The sequence below is a fragment of the Anabrus simplex genome, chromosome 3, assembly GCF_040414725.1.
Source record: "Anabrus simplex isolate iqAnaSimp1 chromosome 3, ASM4041472v1, whole genome shotgun sequence".
Taxonomy (NCBI): Eukaryota; Metazoa; Arthropoda; class Insecta; order Orthoptera; family Tettigoniidae; genus Anabrus; species Anabrus simplex.
This window is the reverse complement of record NC_090267.1, coordinates 39,946,752-39,972,018: the sequence shown is the minus strand read 5'-3', so window position 1 is coordinate 39,972,018 and position 25,267 is coordinate 39,946,752. Positions and strand designations below refer to the sequence as shown.

The window sequence follows — 25,267 nt, the reverse complement described above, 5'->3', positions numbered from 1 at the left end:
GTATTCTTGACAGACAACACACAGTTTCAACTTTCAGGCATCCATGTCCTGACGTCAGAAACCACATACATTAGCCTCTTAAACCTCGGTTTTTTGTACCAAGCGAGCAGCCATTTCCCTTCGGCTATAAATATCCCTCAGCTGTTAGCATATAAAGAAAGTTACATGGAGGGGTGATTCTCTCTGCTCCTTGGCCCTTAAATCTGATATACCTATTGCCCTCAATAAAATATAATTACTATAGGCCATTTTATTCTTTACATTGCAAATTCAATACTCTCTCGCAGATAATATAAATGCAACAGGCTCATATGTCGCTTAGCATGGGTGCTATCAGCAGCACATTCCTAGCTCGGCCGTCTTACTGGTGCTCACGTTCACAAACACTTACTTCACTGCTATATCTGATTCTCAATAGGACCTCCACTGAATCCTCAGGGCATAATAACATTATTACACAATTCTAATAGGCCTCTTATTATATTACTTGCTCAGCTTGATATGCTGACCCTAGTATGTTTAAGAATTATAGAAGATCCTAGGCTTTCTGCGTTTTACAACAAATGTTACGGCTGACACTACGCTTGCACCTGGTTACTACCTAATCCACCTGTCTTAGTTCTACTGTTATAAGACCGTATTGGTCCAATAGATGAAATACACGAGCTCAAATTCTTACCATGAATCTTATATCGGCTATAATGATACCAGTAAACAAAGAAAAACTAATTACACGCACTACAAATAATCTGAGTTCGAGTCCTGGGGCATAGATTCTAATTACACGAAGACTAATACCTTAATTTATTTACATGTTGGCTAAAGGCCAGATCTATCTACACTTTCCTATCCCGTATCGTAGTGTTATATGCTTATATAATGGAAATATCTGACCTGCGTCTGAAGATACAACTGAACAGTCCTCCTTTAGGCATCCTGGATTTACAGCATCATGATGACTTTAGAAGCTAGTGACCGAATACGTGGTTCGAAGGCGGGTGACATCCTGGCCGGCTGTGATGTGATGTTCTCTGCAGCTTGTTCAGGTGGCTGGAGGGTCGCCACTTCAATGTTGCAGTGATTGGATGTCGCCGATGGTCCTGGGTCAACTCTCGGTGCCGTTAAGACTGCTTGACAGCTTCAGTCCCAGTTACTGCTCTCCGTAACAGATGAGCAGTGTCCAGTCCACTCATGATGTAGGAGAAACTGCAAGGAAAAGCACATTACAATGTGTCCTCCGTTCGATGCCTATATCTCCCCTCTAACCATTACTTTGATCTTGTAATATCAGATCACATTCTGAGCGTAGTCTTGATAGTACAGTCACTCACTTCTCAACTTCACTACGCTATACTCTTGACTGCAATTCCTACTGACCGAATTACATTAATATCAATCTTCTGAGCCTACACGGGTATGTCATTCGTTTAGGACAATGTGAACCTCAGATTATGCAATGTGACTATGCACGAACAGCATTACTAGCACCAGACTATTCTCACATGAGAACATGTCAACACTTGTTGTATAAAATTCTAATCTCAATTATATGTGGTTGTTACTTACTCTTCCCAAGAATAAGGTGAACTTTGAGTGCGTTGCTTGTAGGTAAAGGCGGTCTTCTCTTCGCTGAGCAGCAGCGTGACAGACCCTTACGTGAGAGCGATTCACCCGGTGAATGACTACGGCGCGCTTGGCAGTCGTATTATTATCAGGCTCGTGTTCTCGCTACCAAGCTCTTCGTGGGTGGGCTTTACTCGTGCACCCACGTATGGAAAATTCTTCCCGTGATATGCATGTCAAGTACCTCTACTGTCATTTTGATCATGACTATAGCCGTGCCTCATATCAAAATTACCCTGATTGCAGTTCTTGTATCAAATCCTCTGCATTCCTCTCGTAGCAGAAAATATTTAATAAATTCCTTTTCCCTCCAAGGTAAAAATTCCCGCGAGATCTCCTGGAGCTGTGTGCGTCCAACGCTGCCGGTGGAGAGGTTCGCTTGGGGTAATACATTTTTTATGAGTATCTAGAAGCTTCAGCACGCTTCTGATGCCAAGTTCCCACGAAAAGTGCGCAATCTCAGATACTGTGACACAATAAATGCGATACAAAGCGCTTCCATCGTGGTCTCGTACAATTCCTATAATTTATTATTAAATCAATACTCTTTGACCATGAACAGAATGATTCAATACAATGGTGAAATTGCCTGGGACGGCAGTAGGTTTCTCCAAAAAATGAGCTTATCACTAAATGCACACAATGACAGAGCGATGACTCGGCAGTTACGCTAGCAGCATTGCACAATATTGCAGTGTCACAAGTTATTACACACACACCACATTCACATCTAATATCATACAGCAACTCTCACTGTACGTGTCTTTTGTGTTAAACTATATACACACAGATATATATAACAAATTGACTATAATCATGCAAGTGATAACCGTTACAGAATTGAATTGAGCAATAATAATAGTAATAATAATAATAATAATAATAATACAGATATCACCTGGTAACGGGATTTGAACTATTACAGGCGTTACCTGACCTAACCATGTGTATCATGAAAATATATATCAAGCACATATAGGGAAATGAAAACCTCTTCACTAAAAATTTACATGGGAATAGTCTTTCCGAAAGTTAACCAGACACGAGAAAATATAAACTATCCTCTGAAACCAGTGATGTACCCTGACATATCTTGAGGTGAATCACATTCTTACTTAATTTCAGTATATAACATTATAATTGAAAGCCTCCGTGGCTCAGACGGCAGCGTGTCGGCCTCTCACCACTGGGTTCCATGGTTCAAATCCCAGACACTACATGTGAGATTTGTGCTGGACAAAGTGGAGGCAGGACAGGTTTTTCTCCAGGTATTCCGGTGTTTCCTGTTATCTTTCATTTTCCAGCAACACTCTCCACTATCATTTCATTTCATCTTTCAGTTATTAATCATTGCCCCAGAGGAATGTGACAGGCTTTGGCAGCCGGCACAATTCCTATCCTCGTCGCAAGATGGGGGCTTCATTCATTCCATCCCTGACCCGGTCATAGACTGGAAAACAGTTTGTAGGTTTTCATTTTCAACAATAAAATTGAGCAATCATTTACTTCAGCCCTTATTTCTAACGAGTTAACACCTGCTATCTGCCACATTATTTATGCATTTATTATGATAATGTGTTATCCTTCTTTCATTTTGAATTTTCTTTAGAGAACAGCAGTCGACGGGTATTACTAACCGACTCCAACACCGCCTTTAAATGTCAACGAGAGAGCTTGCAAGTGTACATAGAGAGAGAATTATACCGAAGGTCGCATTTTGTGGTAAACGCTTCAGTTTTCTCATTTAAACACCGTTTCCTAACCTAACATGACCGTATATGTATATGTGCCAGTAGAAAAATAAATTAAGTATTTAAATATATATAATAATGATATATATACTTCCTTCAGGCTAGCAACCCGTCGGAAGGACATCTGATTGCTTTCAAGTCTTGCAAAAAGTAAAATGCAAGACCGTAACGGGTCACATGGCCCAATACTTGGAAGGAAGATGATGATGATGATGATGATGATGTATATAACATATGTAAATTTGCATGGGAATATCTGTACCGAAATTCAACCAGCCGCATGAAAATAAAATCAAACCTCTGAAATCAATGATGCGCTCTGCCATATGTGGAGGTGTATCGCATTCTTACTTAATTTCAGCATTAAAATTATACAATCGTTTACTTTAGCCTTTAGTTCTAATGATTTAACAACTATCGGCTACATTATGCATTTATTACAAAAACATGTTCTCTTTCATTTCGATTTTGCTTTACAGAACAGCAGACGCCGGGTATTACTAATCGACTCCAACATCACCTTTGAATGTCAACGAGAGAGCTTGCAAATGCACATAGCGGGAAAACTATACCGTACCGAAGATGTTTGATCGCATTTTGTGGCAAGCATTTCAGTTTTCTTATTCAGACAGTCACCTAACTTAACCATACTATATGTATAATGAAAACATACTTCAAGCGCCAGTAGAGAGATGATAACCTTCTTGCTACAAATTTACATGATAATAGCCATTCTGAAATTTAACCAGATGCAAAAAAATATAAACTAACCTCTGAAATCAACTGTGTGCACTCTGCCATATCTTGAGGTGTATCCCATTCTTACTTAATTATAGTATTTAGCATTAAAGTTAAGCAATCGTTTATTCAGCCTTTATCTTTAACGTGTTAACAACTGCTATTGGACACGTTATTTATGCATTTATTACGAAAACATGTTTCCTCTTTCATTTCCATTTTTCTTTACGGAACAGCAGTCGATGGGTATTACTAATAGACTCGGGCATTGCCTTCGAATGTTGACGATAGAGCTTGCTAGTTGACATAGTGAGGAAACGGTACCGAAGATGATCGATCGCACGCAATATAATCGCTTGGGTGCATAAATATCGGTAATGGAAAAAATCGCACACGCTTAATCGCTCATAATAACGGATGTGTCAGTGATAGAACTCTTCTTGTAACCGAAGGATAATACACAGTGAACTATAGGAATTTTGAAGGGACAGACAAAACTCTTATAATGGGGTTCTCATTATATGCCGTACTTGCTATAGTGGACGTCTATTGTATTAATGTGTCAATTGTGAAAGCTCTAACAATAGCAAGATAGTTATGAGTTGAAAGGCTAGCTCATGCATGTTTTTAATGCAATAACTTTTGTTTTCTTTGGAAAACCAGCATTTAGCAAAGTTTCCAGCTAATTATGAAAGATTGTGAATTTGCATTGATTTGTTAATGGTTTGCAACCAGCAAAATTCATGTTTACTCTAGCATATTCATAATCCAGACCAGATACCAGTGTATTTTGAAATGCCACTGCTGTATACTAATGAAGATTGTCGTAACATGTTCCTTCATAATTTTATTATTTATTTTACGGTACTTTAGTTTTACTTTTTTTTTAAAGCATGAATATTTAACAAAGCTACACAAAAATACTAATACCTTTTTCAAAATTTCTCTTCCAAAATTTAAGGTGCTGGCAGGAATTATTCACGTATGTACTGTATGTTCGAGACTCTAAAATATATGTAGAGAAATACTTCATAATGTGTGCACAGCAACAAGTATTAGGATATGAATTTGCTAAGACTTAGAAATATACGTAATGTAAAAAGGTGTTCTTTTTTTGAGGCGGTACAGATCTTTTTAGGTCCACCGCTTTGGAGGTGAGCTGTATGTAACATTTTGCAACCAGTCACCATTGATTTTCAAGGGCTGTCGCCCAGTTAGCAGATTTTTTTGTCAGTTGTTGACCTAATCTTTCCTTAACCCATTAGCGCCCAGAAAATTTTTTTTCCTACTTTAATGATATTTTCATTAATTTGTGATGGTTAGGGTATATGAAATGGGAAAATAACACAATATTTTCAAACAAGAATTTATTTTATGCGATATTAGCTGATAGCATATGGTATCACTGGGCGGTTACACTGCTATCATTGTACAGGGTACAATAAATTGTTAATATTGTTCCAACCTGTTGACACAGCTCACTGAGTATGGTATGTAGCAAAACATGTTACGCATAAGCCTACATTACACTTCAGACACATTGTTCTGCCGAATGACTTGCACCCTTCATTGGCACATCTTCTCCTATTGCAGTTTGCAACGAAGTGATTGAGTCCATCAAATCTCAAAGCTGGCACTGTATTTCGGGCAACACTTACTCTCCCAGGAATCTTTTGTGGGACACCATAGCGTTTTAGATACACTTTAACAACTTCTCTACGGAAGTCAAGTTGTGATGTGCCCTTGTGATTCTTGCGGTAAAGGAACCATGCGTTCACAATGGCGATATCCAACAGCCAAGTGAAAATAGGCCAGTACCATTTTTTTGCACGAATACTGACACGGTATTGACCAACACCCTGGTCCATTATGTCTGTTCCTCCCATACCAGGGTTATATTTTGCGATACAGGCTGGACGAGGAACCATAACATTTTTCTTGTCTTTCTGGGAATATCTCTTCACATTTCCTACTGGAGCCACTCCAGTACTGTTAGAGACAATGGTGACAACAGCATTATCCTTCCATCGTACAAAAGCAATACCATTGTTGCGTTCAATAGTGTGACGAAACTTCCCGCGGGGCTCTTTAGAGAAAGCTTTCTTGTCTGGCAAGGGGCATGACTTGGGTATGCGATTTTCTCTTATTGTACCAATTGCGCCATATCCTAAATGCCTGAGATAACTGAATAGATTTATTCCTGTGAATAAATTGTCCATATGAATGTTGTACGGAATAAGTTTATTAGGCAGTTCATCCAGCATAAGCACTAACGGAGATGCAGCTTTTCCAAATAGTCTGTCATAGTCACTGTCACCACGCGGGTTTTTGCCCTGATACAGGTCAAAGTCTATCAAATATCCATCACTTGTTTGTAGCCAAACCTTATCGGTTTACCGCGTATAATTTTTTTTTTTTGCTAGGGGCTTTACGTCGCACCGACACAGATAGGTCTTATGGCGACGATGGGATAGGAAAGGCCTAGGAGTTGGAAGGAAGCGGCCGTGGCCTTAATTAAGGTACAGCCCCAGCATTTGCCTGGTGTGAAAATGGGAAACCACGGAAAACCATCTTCAGGGCTGCCGATAGTGGGATTCGAACCTACTATCTCCCGGATGCAAGCTCACAGCCGCGCGCCTCTACGCGCACGGCCAACTCGCCCGGTCGCGTATAAATTGTTTACAACCATGGTGTCCATGGTACCTAATCATTGATTCATCATACGACAATGGCACAGTTGGAACAAAATTAGTTAGTCATTTTTTTTTTCTTTATTCTGTCCATCAGTGGTCGCATCTTCCACATCTTGTCTTCAACATTTGGTTTTGTGTTGTCCGCACAGTGGAGAAATTTCTGTATCTGAAGAAAGCGATTTCTCCTCATTGAATTGCTGACAAGGACATTGTTAACATCTTCACTAGTTTCCCAGTACATCCTCTTTGAAGGCAAAGGATTGTACCCACTTAGAAACAAAATAGCAAAGAAGCATCGCAGTTCGGGCACTGTTATTTCAGGGTTGATTTAATTTTGGTACTGTGCATAACGCTTACACTCTTCAGCAAGGTATTCTAGTGTTTCATCATCAAAAAACAATTCAAATAAATCAACACAGGACATATTTGAATAGGTTGTGTAGTCAGGAGGAGGGCAGGGAACATCAACACGTTCTAAGTCACCGTCAATCCATTCATAAATAGGTGGGTTGGCTAATCTTTCTAGAATCCACTCAGGAGCTTGTTTTTCAGGTTGTTGTTGTTGTGGTGGTGGTTGCCGCTGCTGCTGCTGCTGCTGCTGTTGTTGATTTTTCTCCGTAGGCAGCATGGATGGTGAGAAAGTACTAGAGGAAATATCAAGGGGTTCATAATCTGCTCCAATACGTTCGTTGTTTGCTAAGCGTATTTCAGCTGCAGCACGCAGCTGACGTCCAGTTAGGTTATGAACCATTCCTCCCTCATCTTCATTGGCTGAATCTTCATCTGTGTCAACATTACCATCCGGTGGTTCAATGAAAATATCCTCAGTCTGATGTCCTAACTCATCGTCTGCCTCCAATATATCCATCACTTCTGATAAGGTCAGTCCACCCCTGGAATAATAAAAGATAAACAAATATGTAATCAACTACATTTAGCACATAAGTAATCTTCGAATGTACGATATAATATTTTAAAAATTACTGTATCAACGGCTTTATATCATAAACGCCCAGTGATACCATATGGTATCACGCACTTAGAGGCATTGCTGTGTTGTCACAAATAACATTGTTGAAATTCAAATGTTACAGAAGGTTTCTTTGATTCATCGTCAATGTTATAATATACTGATTAGAAAGGAATAATAGATAATAAGAGCAATATTATACTTACACATATCGAACGTCCATGATTTTCATTCCAGAGAATCACACCTGAATTCATGCAAGCGCTCCCGCCAACAAACCACTCGTAAGTGTCGGAAGCTTCTTCAGGCGCATGCGTCACTTCAAGCCAAAGAACGTATAAAGCTCCAACTAAACCCCTCTTGCGACTCAAGCCAGTACCAGCTCAGTTAAACTTCTACTGTCTCCTGATACCATATGGTATCAGTGGGCGCTAATGGGTTAAATCAGAATCAGTTGAAAATCTATTGAACATCTCATTTGGTAAATTAATCCAATTTCTAATTTCTCTTCCTGTAACAGAGTATTTGCTCCAATTTGTCCACTTGAATTCCAGCTTTGTCTTCAAAAACTCATTAGACCAAAAATTAGTCACCCTAGTTTGCACACACAGATGGATCATTAACCTGATACAGATGGCGCAGTGAACAAGTCCTGTGCTCAACCGCATGTGCACTGCCTCTACGTGAGCATCAGGCAGTAGCGATGAACGAGACATTGATGTTTCAAGCAGACAGTGTAAGTCAACATGGGTAGATGTAAGAATGTGACAGAGTGGCAAAAACGGGAAATCGCGTTTGGCCATGCCCATGGCCATAGTGCGTGAAGTTGCTGGATTTATTAGTGTTTCACAGTAGACTCTTCATTGTGTCTATAAGCAGTGGTGTACTATACTTGGACACAAAACACGACGTCAGAATTATGGTCGGAAAAATATCCTGACTGAGAGGGATTGGAGACACGTTTTATGGCTTGTGAATCAAAATCGCTTCCAAACCTGACAGGAATTGCTGCAGTCAGTGAATGAAGATCCATCCCAACCTGTTAGCAAGAGAACATTGCGATAGGAACTGCATGCAATGAACGTTTGGAGTTGGTGACTTCGCAAGAGTCCACTGCTCAACTGGCACATAAAGCTGCTAGTTTTCAGTGGGCTGGAAATCAGTGGACAGTTGCTGACTGGTGGAACGTAATATGGTCTGACGAATCACGTTTTTGGCTGTATTCCAATGACACATTGTCAAGTACACCGAAGCCCAAATGAAGCATTTCATCCTAGATGTGTGAAAGCCAGAGGTGGATCTGTGATGTTTTGGGGGTGCTTTTCATATCATGAATTGGGCTCACTCACTGAGTTGACCACTAACATGAACCAGCATGTTTAAACATTCTCGATGATGAGGTGTTACCTTTCATTCAACATCTGCATAATGAGTATGCTATTGATACTCTTATTTTTCAAGATGACAACAGCAAAGTTCATCAGGCTGGACACATGTGTGAATGAATCACCTGACTTGAACCCCATTGAAAATCTGTGCAACGGGTTGGAATAGTGGGTAAAACGCCGAGATCAGCATCTCCGCGACTTGGTGGAATTGCGCGATCAGATCCTCAGTGTGGCTTAAGCTGGATGCGACATACGTGCACAACCTTGTGGACTCGATTCCTAACCGAATCCAGGTGGATATCAAGTCCAGAGGCGGAGTTACATAGTATTAAATGATGCTTGTAATGATTTTGCCAGGGGTGACTAATTTTTTGTCTGGTTAGCTTATAATGATTTGTCCTTTTTTCTAAACTCCATTCAAGCTTACCTGTCCACTAATGTCTTTCTACACCTTCTCTCAACTGAGAGCTCGGAACATCACTGAGTCGAGCAGCTTGTCTCCTTACTCCTAATTCTTCCCAGCAACATTTTTGTAACTGCTCTTTTGTCAGAAATCACCCAGAACAAATTGTGCTGCTTTCCTTTGAATTTTGTCCAGTTCTTGTATCATGTTTTCTTGGTAAGGGTCCCATACACTGGAGCAATACTCTAATATGCCCTCTCCTTTACATTCTTACTCCAGCTCTAAATACTCTCATAACCAAATGAAGAGAATAATATAGTTTTATGTCCCACTAGCTATTTTTACAGTTTTGGAGACACTTAGGTGCAAGAATTTTGTCCTTCAGGAGCTCTTTTGTGTGCCAATAAATCTACAAACACGAGGCTGACTTATTTGAGCCCCTTCAGATACCACCTGACTGAGCCAGGATCAAATCTGCCATGTTGAGCTCAGAAGGCCACTAAGCTACTCAACCCAGCACATTAAGAAATCTGTAACCTGTACTTACAACCTCGTTAATGCGATTACCCTAATGAATGTCTTTCCTTATCGTCATTCCGAGGTACTTACAGTGATCCCTATCAGGTAATTTCAGCCCTTCAACACTAATTAAAACAATGGACTTTCACTCTTGGAGAAACTTCCAACCAGGCTTTTCATGCCATTTACCATCATACTGTTGTCGGCTGTCCATCTCACAATTTCGCTGGGGTCGTTTTTTTGCTGTAACTCTCAGTCCTTTATAATTTATTTATTATTCTGTACAATATGAGATCATTCTTAAAAAGCATTATCTATGATTGCAGTTCTTTACTTGTATCATTTATATGTATAAAAAGCAAAGGTTCAATAATACTGCTTTGCAAAACCTCCCTTCTTAATCACAGCAGGATCAGATACGGGTAGCGCTTCACTTATTTTAATTGTCTAAGTTTGTTGTTTAGAAATTTAACCACCCATTCAGTCAATTTAAATGAAGAAAGAGTTCCACCAACCCAATACACATTTATTATAGCAACTATAGCTTAAAACACCATGGTACGAGTTTCAGGTTTTCTTGGAAGTCACCTTCAGCCATAAATTGTGACATACCAATGACACAGTGGTGTATGATGAAGAACAAAAAAAATCTGGTGATATGTTAAAATTTAGACAAAAATACATGTTGCTGGTTCATAGTTTATGATTATAAAAGTGTATTTAAAATGTCATCAAAAATTCTATATTCAAACTTGAAGATAACATATGTTGTTTGTCATATGAAAGCAAAATCATCTAGAGATGCATTATATGATAGCATATCATATAATGTGAAGCTATTTGTGTTCTTAAAGGTGCCAAATACTTGATAATCGGCTGGGGAACATCGTACTATGATCCACTGAAGTGCAGGAATCCAATCCAGGTTATTTTCAGTGCAGACCACAGTAAAGTAAGAAAGGTATCTGCAAGTAAAATAAAAACGTGTGCAAGCCGTGGGGAAGCAAAGTGAGTAATATGGGACTCAATACCATTCGCTGCATTGTCCAGCATGTGCAACACAAACTACAATAACAAAGTTGATGATGGATGTGGATAGGAGGAGAATAGGGAAAGGGAAGTGGGAGCAGTAAAGCGTGGTTTCACTATGACGGTACTTGGATCTTTTCCTGTCTCAAACAGCCTGACATGGCGTAAATAATGGGAAGCATAAAATGTCACAAACATCATTTTGAAGATTCTAATAAATTGCAGGTATACGGAATCTGAGGGGCACCAACAAAAAAATGTTGTAAATGACTGGAAAACATAAAATGCAAGGACGTAAAAGCGGGCTAATACTGTAAATAATTCTAATAGTGATCACGCACGAAGATCGGAACATCTGAAGAAGTACTGGGAGGACCGCAAAGCCTGAACAATCCCTTCAAAGAGACCTGAACGACGGACTGACTAAAGTGATCCTATGTGGTCATAAAAGAAGAAGAAGTGATCAATTAGATACATAAACTTTGGAACCCATAATGAAATAAGTGACAAGAAATAGTGCCAGGGTTAGGAAAAGAAATCTTATTGAACATAGTGAACACCATAACACAAGAGAACCGAAATATGTCACGTCTTTAAAGCTCTTGTTCTTTTATTATTAACTTTATTGGCAACATTGGATGTTCACTTTCTCTTTGAAAGTTGCACTGTTTGGTTCTTGTGATCTTCCCAGTACTTTTTCATTCATTCCAATTGTAATTTTTCTCAATTTGACTGAAATCTCTATATCCCTTCTATGTGTGTTATTTCTGCTGAAAATTTGTGAGTCTTAAGAAAGGGTCTTCCTTTTATTTTTGTTCTGTGCATCTGCTATCAAGTCCAATTGCTTTAAGATCTTGCTAAATTTTGTGGATCCATTGCCCTCATGTCTTCTTTCCAAGATTTCTTATCACTATTTGTAAAATCCAATTTCATGGCAATTGCAAGATGTGAAAAAATAAGAGATTCTTTTCTCCTTCATTGTACTGGTGATTGGGTCAATCTCTCGATAGATAATTTCATTAGGAAAGATTCTCCGGACTTCTTCAACCTTGTATTTTTTATTTATGCATTCTGATGATTCTTCTTTCATTTTTAAGGAACTAATAAGTTCTTTCATTTTTAATTTGGAACAGGATTTCACAAGCATAAGTGGCTTCCAGGAGAGTTATGGTTTTATAGTGTTGAATCTTAGTGTCTATTGACAGGTATTTCTTATGTTTTGACCAGGTTAGATATTGGTCTTTTTTTTTATTTTGTTAGTTCTATTCATGTTTCTTTCTTGTTTAAGTTGTGTGTGATGATTTCTCCAAGATATTTAAATTGTAGAACTTTAATGTTTTGTACATTTATGTAGACTTTTATGCCTAATGGTTTCATGAGCATGATCTGTTTTCTTAAATATTTGTAATCCTATTTTTAGGACTTTTTTTGTAGACTATTGATCTGGGCACAAAATTCTTCCAAGTCAACAACTAAAAGAGTTAAATCATATGAAAATCCCAGGCAGTTTCTTCTTATTGATGGTTTTGCTCCAATTTTGATTGTAGATGGGTTTTCCTTTTGCAATTGTTTTATGATTTGAGAGCCATATTGAAAAGCAGTGGAGATAATCCGTCACCTTGTCTGAGGCCAGTTTTATTGTAAAAACTATTGAAACTTCTCCCTTGAACATTACCTTGGAATAAGTGTTGGTTGAAGTTGGCTTGATGATTTTTATTAATTTGTGATAAAAACTGTATGTTCTGAGGATTTTTAAAAGTGCTGGTCTCTGTATATTTGTTCTTTTACTTTCAATAATATTAATATTACATGTATGAGATGGAAGTAAAACATTAATGCAAAAGCAAAACGGAATAAAAATACCTTAATCTTTTACGGATGTATGTCAATATATAATCACCAAACGTAATATGCTTCCACAGTCTGTTGTCTGTATATAGTCAGCATCTCACTTTTTCCATTCTGTGTGGTCTCCTATCGATTATATATTGCAGTGATTCCAGCAGATGTGTTCAAGGAGCCTTGAAGTAGCTTTTGTTGCCATCTTCACGCAGTAGTTGTAACTGCTATGAAATCTGCAAAGAATAAACTACGAGAGCAAGCATGTTCAGTGCTTGACCACATGACGTCAGACCAGGTTGCAGCCGGCTGTTTTGGATAGAGTAGAAAGCGGTAAAATATTGTAGACTAGAAACAGGTAATGAAGTATTAGCAGTAATGATAGCAATTTTGAAAATGAAATACAAGGGGGACATAAGAACAATCGAGTGATGAAAGTTCAGTAGTGATGGAAATGCGCGAAGTTTACCGGATGTTGACAGGTAGAAGGAAGTATAGTTTGGTCACAGTCTAATATATACAGTCGCGAAGCTCTAATAAGAGGAAGGTTCATCCACTTGACAGCTGGAGTGACACTAGCACCTCTAGCGGCGAGGTAGAGGCAACTTGCTAGCAGACAACAGGGAACGAATTACCACTACAGTCTAAAATGATTATAACATCTAACCCATTCATGCAAATAATGTCCTGACAAGGTTATTGTAATCCTTATGAAATAGTGGAGGAGGTGAAACAATTTATTTCGATGAGGAGTTCGAGGATAATATCGAAATATTTATTTAATCTTCAGGAGTTATTTTTTTACCGCGGACTATAACATAAAATCGCCTCTAGAGGGCAGCCAGTTCGAAATAGGTATATACCATCGCAGAATTTTTTGTAGAGGTTTTTATGCTCTATAATTCGTATGCTTACACCTGGGGTCTATTGTTGACGGTTCAGGGAGCGTAAGCCAAGAAAGCAAGTGACCGACCATGGTAGAGCGCTGGCCTTCTTAGCCCAACTTGGCAGGTTCGATGTGGCAAGATTCCCTATCTGTTGTTTTTCCTCACTTTTTCTTAAATTATTGCAAAGAAATTGGAAATTTATTCAACATCATCCTTGGTAAGTTATTCAGATACCTAACTCCCCTTCCTATTAATGAATATTTGCTCCAATTTGTCCTTTTGAATTCCAACTTTATCTTCATATTGTGATATTTCCTGCTTTTAAAGACACCGCTCAAAGTTAATCTAGAACAGCCAGTCAATTTAGAACTCTTAGACACTTATGCAAACTCACCTCTTTAGCCTCACCAAAAGTAACATTCCTTTTAGCACCGTCTGGTCACCATTCTAAATTCAGCACTTCAGTCCATTCTGCAATTTGCGTCTCTTCTGCAGGCAGGAAGCGATTTCCCATTGTTGTTTTAAGCAGTCATAAAATGTTGTTAGATAAAGAACGATTCATATTTGTTGTTCATCTAATTACTCTCTCCTCCAAGTCACTTCCTGTATTTAAACAACTGATCGGTAAGTGACCCTTGATTTAGGTTGTTAATGACCATAATTGAGAATTTTAAATGCAAGCAGTCTTAGATAAAAATTCTTGTTTTCTGAAACCATTAACTTACAAGTCCTAAAAATTTACTGGAACATGTTCTGAACCATTCTGACTGAAAGAAAACTTTGTACTTTACTATATGACATGAATACAGTGGCATTACCCACAAAAGAAAATTATGGATTAATCTAGTATAAAATCACAGCCATAGTTAATTGCTTTAGTTTTGCAGTTCTTTTCTCATTATAAATTATAAATCATCTGAAATGCCATAAAATATCCAAAAAGGCCGTGAGTAGTTGTTCCATAGTTTCTGCATCTCCATTCGTCTTGTCTCCTTAATTATTCTTTATGATAAGTTCTATTATTTCACTGTTTTTTACTTTCCCACATACTTATACAGCTTCATGTGCTGCAACTTAATTTTCTTCTCTACTTATATCTGTTGAGGAAGGTCTTTTTTTTGCTCGGTCTGCTCCCAGTCCAGTCCTTGTTCTTGTCCGACTTGATCAAGCCACCTTTTCCTGGCCTACCCCTGGGTCTCTTGTTTTCAGTCACAGTTTCCAGCTATCTTCTTGCTTCCTGAGTGGTTTCACCCATTTGATATGACCAAACCACCTTGACCTGGCCTTCAACAAGGTTTCACTCAAAACTTAATCTTAAAAAACAACAAATAATACCAAATTTCATTGAAACAGATTCCAGCCTTCAAGCTCTTTTAATTACTGAACTGTTATGTTCTTGCATATCACATTCAAATTAATTTGACTGTGAAAATCAACGTATCTTAACCACACAGTTAATTTTTTTTTTCAGCCATGATGCCTTCTTGCATCACAACAGGAGATTGAAATGCTATAAACATTCCACTTCACAGATTTTCTTGTTTCCATCCTTTGATGTAACATTTTCAGAAGCATAGTCTGGAAGCAAAATAATCTCAAAATTTTAGTTAAAATGCAAATTTTATAAGTACATGTGAAATATTCTTTGTAATTGTTTCAGGACACCAGTGGAGGAGAGAGAGATTCTGTGGGAAAAGAGACATTACCTTCACAGCAAACCAAATGCCCTTCCCAAGGTATTGCTGGCTGCTCACAGCTGGGACTGGGCATGTCTGGGAGACCTGCATGCAATGCTGCATGGTTGGACACGAATGGATCCTGTCAGTGCTCTTCAGCTCTTGCTGCCATGGTAAAGCCCTGTTAATATAAATCCTTAATAAGTACTCACTCACTCCCTCGAGGATGGTTGCCCAGTTGTACTTCCTCTTAAAACTATAATCACTACAGTCACCACCTGTGCATCCAATTTCTTCTTTCCAGTTGGCATACTGGTAAGGAACTGGTCATTATTGTGGTATAATGAACAGTCTGTGTGTATCAAACTTCTCACATATCAGATCTGTGGCCTGACAGCTTGGTTTGTTGAATCTGTCACCCTGTTAAACCATTTTGTACTCCCTACACTGGTTATTACCTGCACACAGGGGAAGAACCAATGTCAGTCTAATTTTCTGCATTTGATATGATAAGTAATCCAAGTGCTGTATGTGTAACAGTAGTTTTTAATCTTATCATTCTTAGCTTCCCTGATAGTGAAGTGCGCCGTGTGGCTGTGAGCTGGGTGAAAGACATGGGCAGTGATGAACTGGTGGACTACCTGCCTCAGTTGGTGCAAGCACTGAAGCATGAGACTTGGGAGGCATCACCACTAGCACGCTTTCTTCTGGAACGAGCTCTCACATCTCCTAGGGTAGCTCATCATCTGTACTGGCTGCTCATGCAGATGCTTCCAGGACAATGTCCTCAGGTATTTTTCATACTAAATCCTCTTTCTTGGATACGGGATATTTCCCGCGTTTATCAGTTTGGACATACTAAATTATGCTATTCTTCCCAAATTTTATAATGTTATGTCATACCATAATGCAAGTGACAAGCACACTGGTCTCTTTAGTGGATAGTGAAGATGTTCAGAATTTATTTGGAAAATGGTTCGTCTTTAATCATAAGTAATCTTGCTTTTATTGTAGAAACATACAATGTGTTGTTTGAAAGAAAACACTGCATTAATTTATTTATTTGGATATAATTATATTTCGTTATAAACTCATGTTCATAAAAACCAGAACATCTTGAAAGACTAGAGATAGGAAGTTCATATTCACAGGACATGTGCATTACTACCGTATGTTCTGAAGAAATAATTAGTGTTTGAACCATGTCGGCCCTCAGATTCTAGGTCCACATCAGTATCTCGGCGCACCACCACCGACTGCTAAAATGTGCCTGCAGCTCTTGTTGTTGCTATAAACCGGAGGTTATGGATCAGTGTGACATGAGCAGACGTGCAGGATGTCTCGCAGACATATGCGAGAACCATACCATTAAATGAGTGAGTTTGAATGAGGGCGCATTATTGGCATGAGAGAACATGATGCATCTATCTGGAAAATTGCTGCTCATGTGGGACAAACTGTGTCTGCAGTGCAACGGGTGTGTACAGAGTGGTTCACAGAAGGGCGTAGAACATGATAAGATGGGTCTGGTCGCACCACCCAGACCACACCCCGAGAAGATCGACACCTCATCCGAATGGCATTGCAGGACAGATCTGCGTCCTCCTCAGCTCTGGAGCAACAGTGAAACAGTGTAGCACATCACACACTATCAGGAGTGACAGTCCATCGCCGTTTATTACAGTCTGGGTTACCGGCACGTCGTCCAATTCTCTGCCTACCTCTCACTAATGTGCATAAACATGTTAGACTGTAGTGGTGTATGGAACGATGTCACTGGGGACAGGAATGGCAGCAGTGTTTTCGGACAAATCCAGATTCTGTTTGTTTGAAAATGATTGCCTCATTTTGGTCCGCCGCAGACGGAGAAAGGCCTTATGGTGTGGAGTGCTATGGGGTACAACCATAAATCACAGTTGGTGCGTATCCAGGGCACTGTGACCAGTTTTACCTACGTGAATGACATCCATACAGGATATTAAAATCATTCCGTATTGACGGTTTTCACTTTACAAAGTAAAGGATTTATTGCATCCTTCTATTCAATACATATACAGTAGAACCTCAATGCATCATTCCCGGAACTGTCGTTTTTCCCGTATCCATCGTTCAATTTATTCGGTCCCAAAAATGTTCCATTTAAACCAATGTTAAATTCCCCTGCATCTATCGTTTAATCGCATTGATCGTCAAAATATTATTTGTCCTCGGTCACAATTTTCCCCCATGGACCGATCGTACGTAAGAAAAATATATGCGAAACTTTTTTGAATTTAAAGAGGCAGCTGAATACTCTAGCATATAATAGAGCGATTACAAGTTGCTAGTCTTGAGCAAGGATCTCGTAGGCTGGAGTGCTGTGTGCAGGTTATTCAAGCGCAACATCACTACGAGCCTCCTGGCATCGACGCTTCTCCTCAACCCACTAACTGGTCCCTAGAACTATTCTTATTTCCAAGAATTAAAATGGAGGCACTTGTAAAACTCAAATTTGCCACCATTTTCTGTGTTGCTATTGGCTGGCTAGGGCTGCCAGCTTCATTGAAAATGAGAAAATCGCACAGTTTAAAATAGTCACGGCATGCACCGCATTTGTTTTAATTAGTCACAGGGTATTAATTGCGTCGTACCTTGTGGTGTGTGTGGGATGCTAGAGGCCTGTTGACCACTTTGTTGCCCCCTGCACAGTTGTCTTGCTACAAGCCAGACCAATAATCTTTTCACTAGCCTGGTCTTGAAACTAATTCCTAAGTTAGCAGCATCGATTAGCCCGCTGTGACATCGTTCAAGGTGCACCATGTTGAATTTCTAACCTTTCGCGAAAGGTTTACGGAATCTTGACCAAAATACAGGTTATCACCATAATATCCACGTATTAATTTACATTAAGAGAACTGACCTTGAAGGTTTTCTAATTACTACGAGATGTAAGGTAAAGTGAAACGAAACGGTGTAAAAGTCGCTATGATTGCAATATATTGAGATACATTCCTAGTGTACTCACTCTGGCTTATAACACACTACTTCGTGAAGAAATATATATGAATCTTACATTAAAATCCGTGTAGAAGTGAGATGTGTTCATTACCAATGCCAGGGACCTACCCAGCCCACCCAAAAAGGCACATTTACTTTTATGACCTAATGAAAGATTGCACGCGCCATTGACCATTAGCCGGATAGCTATGACCACAGCCATTGGCCGATATGACGTCATTCCCACAATTCCTAACTTGCTGCTTCCGTTACCAACCTGCACAAAATAAAAGCACAGCAAAAGTCTCCATGTTTGTAAGTGGATCAGCTGTGTTTGAGAGGATAGGGGAAGAAGTGAAAGGAGTGAGGGAGGGAGGCAGGCACTAAGTCAGAGGGGAGAGGAGAGGGATAGATAGATAGATAGATAGACATGATTTATTTTAACTGGCAAAGTTAGGGACACGTGTCCCTGTCTTACACTTAACCAGTGAAATACATAATTAACATAAAAATATATAACATACTGAATAAATGAAAAAAGAGACTGAAACAAATTTCTACGGTACTACGCTATCCTGCTGTACATAAAAATAACTATATATAATAATCAAATATAAATTAACATTTTGCTTCCTGCGAAGAAATTAACATACAACAAAGAACGAATTACAATTTCAATAATAATAATAATAATAATAATAATAATAATAATAATAATAATATTAATAATAATAATATAGATAAACCTACTAATATTTACAATTAATTTGTCCAATTCCAGAAGTATATCACATTGACGAATGTTCAGTTTTCATGTGTTTACTGTGGTTGAAAAACATTGCAAAATGGGGATAGGGATAAGGACAACTATGCAGGAAAACCACAGCTGAGTACTTTCTAACACTACTGAATAATAATAATAATAATAATAATAATAATAATAATAATAATAATAATAATAATAATAATAATAATAATGATAATAATGATAATAATAATAAGAAGAAGAAGAAGAAGGACCATGGGGAGAAGATGATGAAGAATAAGAAGAAGAAGAAGAAGAAGAAGAAGACTGTCGCACTACGAGCTCGTTTCATAGAGATATTTTGAACACATACTTTTAAATCTTCCGTGGTTTGATATCCCTCTGACCTCCTGCGGAAGGAAGTTCCATTCACGGCTGGCCACAACAGTGAAGGAATTGTTGTAGGTTGAGGATTTATGCTTAGGAATAGCGAGCAGTGTCGAGCTCAGCGCTCTGGTGTTTTTATCATGGTGTTCAGAAAGGCTATGAAATCGTTCATACAGGTAAGATGGGGATTGTAAGGGAGGGGTGGTGTTTAGTTGGAGAGCTGGAAGTGGGGTTCGTTTTTATTATGGAATTGTTAACAACAAATGGAATGAACATTTCGAGTAAAATGTTCTCTTTTCGTTGATCTCATTTAAATTATAATATGGGTTTCTAAATTGATAAATATTGATGTGGATGCTCTCGAGAATGTTGAGTAAGGTGCCCTTTTGCTCGCAATGGAGGATCTTAAGGTCTTGGTCCATTGTTGTGTATTCGTGAAAATATTCTTTATGATGCTCATTCATTGGTGAAAAACGAATATATTTAAGAGCGTTGCAATGTTCAGCATACCTTATCACGAAGTTGCAGCCTGTTTGACCGATATAGCTGGAACTACAGGATTGGCATTCTAATTTATAAACTCTGGAGTTCGAGTATTTATTATTATTATTATTATTATTATTATTATTATTATTATTATTATTATTATTATTATTATTATTATTATTATCGATAGTGTGCAAATTGAAAATTAGTCTGGTGTTAATATGGAAGGTTCTAAATGCTATTATGACTTTATGGGCTTTTTTTATACATTAGAAATTTGGTAAACGCTCCTGTTGTTGAAGGTAGAGAACTTCTCTTTAGGAGCAGATTCTTTAGTTAGGATGGTCTTAGGTCTGCTCTTGTATCTATTGATGATTCTGTTGACAAAAGTTTCACTGAAACCGTTGTGTTCTGTGATGTTGTGAATAGCGTTTCTTTTTTTTGTAGTTTTTTGCGAGATAAAGGAATAGTCAATGCTCTGAGTATCATACTATTGTAAATTGCTTTCTTATATGTCTGGGTGCAGAGAAGTTTGCTGAATGATGTTGATAATGTGGATGGGTTTTCTATAAATATTAAAGGACAAAGTGCTGTTGCAGTTGCGCATAATAAGGTACGCTGAACATCGCAACGCTCTTAGATATAATTGTTTTTCAGCTGTGAGTGAGCATCATAAAGGATCTTGTCATGAATACACAACAATTGAAGATCTTAAGATCCTCCATTGCGAGCAAAAGGGCACCTTGCTCAACATTCTCGAGAGCATCCACATCGATATTGATCAATTTAGAAACCCCTCTTATAATTTAAATGAGATTTGTTTTAAAATTAACTAATTGAAATGTCAACAATTCCATAATAAAAACAAACCCCGCTTCCAGCTCTCCAGTTCAACACCACCTCTCCCTCCTCCTCTCTCCACTGACTTAGTGCCTCCCTCCCTCGCTCCTTTCGCTTCTTCCCCTACCTTCGCAAACACAGCTGATCCAGTTACAAACCCGACCAGTGGAAATGGAACCTATAAACTGAGGAGGTCAGGCCGTTCGAGAGGACAATTACCTCATAAGTAAGTCTAAAGATTTCTTTCCGTTTTATCTTTCATCTATTAGCCCAAGCTTCTCACATATACTCATTAATTTTCTCCATTACAGATTTGGATTGTATTGACGGTTTCCACTACAGAGTCACATATGCAACACTTGGATTTGTTTTCTCTCAAAATATGTTCTTAACTTCTGTTGCCCTTGAGACTTTTGAAGCGTGTGACTCAATGATGATAGACTGTTTCTCAAGTTTTATTTTTGTGATTTCATCATTTTTGTGACATACTGTACTTTCAGACTAAGAATTTCTCAACCTTGCTACAACCTCATATTGTACTAACTTCATCACGTTGCGCTTGTTTTTTATATATTCTTTGTCATCGTGTTTTAACAACATTCTTTTAACATTAATCATGTAGTTTTTAACATTTTCATGGAAGATGGCTCAAAAATGAGCCGAAACATGTTTCATTAGAATTACTCAATCTAAGGATGGATATATATATGTATTGAATAGGAGGACGCAATAAATCCTTTCCTTTGTAAAGTGAATAACATTCTGCGACCCGTAGCCATACCCTTTATGCACAACACCCCAGGTGGCATATTTCAGCTGGACAATGCGCGATCACGTGTTGCTGCACGAAAACGTACTTTCTTGTTGTCACAGGATATCAGACTGTTGCCCTGGCCCGCCCGATCACCGGACTTGTCGCCAATCGAAAATGTATGTGATATGGTGAAACAATGGTCGCTGTGCTGTGACCCATTGCCAACCACCAAAGAAGAACTGTTGAACCAGGTGAATGCAGCAAGGATGGCTATACTCCGGGATGCCATTCGCACCTTATACGCGTCTATGCCATCACGCATGGAACAAGTTATCAGTGCCCATGGAGGACCCACTGCCTACTAGGCAACAGGACATATGCTGATCCTAGGTGACTGAAATGCTAATCATTTCTACAGAACATACTAATGAACATGTCCTGTGAATATGAACTTCCTATCTCTAGTCTTTCAAGGTGTTCTGTTTTTTATGAACATGAGTGTATTTTACATGTAACTAATCTCATGATTAGACCCGTATTGAAATTTGCTATAATTGCTTACAATATAGTGATTATTTTAATCCACCTATTCAATACAAATTGGTTTTGTGTTGCTAGTTCATAATACTACAACACGAATTTACAGGGACATGTTTCACTTTATTTACAAGCATCTTCAGCCTACATAATTGTCTCAAGGTTAAGACCTGTCATAATTGGATTGTTTTTACAATTTTTTTTTGCTTGAGTATAAATCTATGTATAGTAATAATATGTAAAAAACATAGGAATTATGTACACATTAAAAGTATGACAATATGAATTACAATGTTGAATTGAAGTAACCCTTAATTCTAAAATACATTGACGTCCAAAACTTAGCAAGTACAATGTAAAAATTTGGTTAAAACTAAGGCGGATAAAGACAAAACAATAGTCCTAGTAAATAAAAGTGACTACATTAATAATTAATAAAATTATTTTCTAATGAATCTTATGCAATAGTAAATAAAGACCCGGTCTCTAAAATTCAACGGAATCTAAAAACAATCCTTAAAAATTCAACTTGTTTATTTGCTGAGCAAGAACAACTAAAAATGGTCAACATGAATCCAACATTGCCTAAGGCAAAGGCACTACCTAAAGTACACAAAAACACACCCATTCGACCAATCATAAATAGCAGAAATAGCCCAACATATAAAATGTCAAAATTTATACATCAGTTCCTCAAAAAGCATTATAAGTTTCAGAGTAACTCCTCAATTAAAAATTCTATTGAATTTTGCGAAAGATTAAAAAACTTCAACTTACAACCCCACCACAGGATGAGCTCTTTTGATATTACCAATATGTATTCAAACATCCCCATTAAAGAGACGGTTGAAATTATTGACTTAAACCTTTCCAAACATAGTAACGTAAGTAAACTAGAAATAGATGAATTTATTAAACTACTTAAATTCGTTCTAAATAATAACTATTTCACTTTTAACAATAAAATCTACCACCAGTTGAGTTTAGCCATGGGTGACCTCAGCTCAGGAATATTAGCAGATATTTATATGGACAACATAGAACATAAAATAATTAAACCGAATTTAGAAGGAATCTGTCTTTGGCTGAGATTTGTTGATGATATGCTTGTAATAACAGATAACCGAAAAAATAACAGTGAAAAAATCGTAGAATTTTTAAATAGCATTGATAGTTACATAAAATTTACCAAAGAAGACGAGAATGACAACTCATTGAATTATCTGGACGTTACTGTAAAATGCTTAAATTATAAATTCCATTATCAAATATACAGAAAACCGACACATACATCAATAACAATAAGAAATTATTCACTCCACCCTCAATCCCATAAACAAGCAACCTTTTTCAGTATGATCTACAGAGCTCATAAAATACCCTTATCACCCGCGAATTTCACGAAAGAAATAAATTTTATAAAAGAACTAGCACTTTTCAACGGATATAAAGCAGAGATGGTGAATCGAATCATCAACAAAGTAAAGCTCAAATTAGCCACAAATCTTGCACCGGAAAAGACCAAAAAATCAAAATACGCAACCTTTACTTACACCAGTTCAACAATCCACCAAATAGCAAACCCACTCAAAAAGCGGGATATGCAAGTAGCCTTTAAAACACATAACACTAATAAAAACTTATTTTTTAATCATAACACAGTAAATTCCTACAATAACAAATTTCAAAGTTTCAGAATATATAGACTAACATGCACACAGTGTAAATCTTCATATGTTGGCCAAACTGGCCGCAGTTTCCTAATCAGGTACATGGAACACTTTAACGCCTTAAAGCATAATAAATACTCCACAATGAGTAATCATATGAAAGAAACCGGCCATCATTATACCTCAATAGACAAAGACCTTACAATAATCAAAAGGATCGAAAAGGGGAAGCTAATGACAGAGTTTGAAAACATATATATTTATTTGGATCAATATTTTAATAAAGAAAAAAATTTGAACGATGCGGCCGAAATAAAAAGCCCATTAATAGAACAGTTGCCAACATTGTTACAAACTTTCAAATCAGATAAAAGCAAATTCTCTAGGATATTTAATCTAAAAACACTCACAACAGAAACTATTTTGACAACGAATCCCCCTCTACATAACACGCCAAAGCTTAACGTCCCACCCACAGGATCGTCCCCTACCCCCACCTCGACAACACATAAGAACTCCCCACCACATGGTACGCCAATAGCAAACGCCCCGCCCAACATCTATCCCCCTCAACCCCCTACTTGCCCCTCACAACAGCCCCTCCACACGTACAACACAAAGAGTAGAACCACAACAGACATTAGTCACAGTAACATAAGAAAGACCACAAGACTTTGTAGCGGCAGTCAAAGGGGTAAGTGAAAAAAATATAACTTCAAACTCACATTACAAGCACAACAACACATAACAGTATTTCAAGTTAATTTCCATTTGTTCCAGAAGCTTCACTCATTCTATTACCTTGAAAGAAACATAAACTGCTACTCAAGATTTGGATAGAAGCCCCCCTTTTAACTACAACTACATTAATACAATCTGCTACCAATGGATATTCAAGTCGCAATAAACAAGAACTAATTATTCTAATACTTTCACTGATCAAGTCACCAAACTGCAGCAAGCCTCAAAAATTCTAGAAGCTGGTCTCCAACGGTTCCAAGATTTTAATTTTTAGAATATCATTTTGACTCAAATTACACATGGAGTCAAATCATAGTTTTTAAATAATTGCATTGGAGATCACAATTACTAACCAAATTCTTAATATTGGAAGTTACTGTGTTCCAGAAATGGATTTTAGAAAAAATGGCTCCTATATTTTAACCTTCAGTTTATATTTATGACTCAGATTTAAAGCCATATTACAGTTGATTCAATCAACCACAGCATTGTGAAAATAATTTTAGCCAAATTTTTTAAATTGTAGTTACTATGTTTTGGACGTCAATGTATTTTAGAATTAAGGGTTACTCCAATTCAACATTGTAATTGTGAAAACAATTTTAACCAAATTTT

At 37.8% G+C, this 25,267-nt stretch overlaps 1 protein-coding gene across 1 annotated transcript in view; it reads left to right on the top strand.

The window, feature by feature from the left end:
- Positions 1-25,267, top strand: part of Pi3K68D (phosphatidylinositol-4-phosphate 3-kinase catalytic subunit Pi3K68D) — a 432,551-nt gene that overhangs the window by 230,332 nt on the left and 176,952 nt on the right. Inside the window, exons 15-16 of the mRNA XM_067142437.2 lie at positions 15,501-15,689; positions 16,082-16,307. Coding sequence (XP_066998538.2) covers positions 15,501-15,689; positions 16,082-16,307 — 415 coding nt within the window. The remainder of the gene's footprint in view (positions 1-15,500; positions 15,690-16,081; positions 16,308-25,267) is intronic.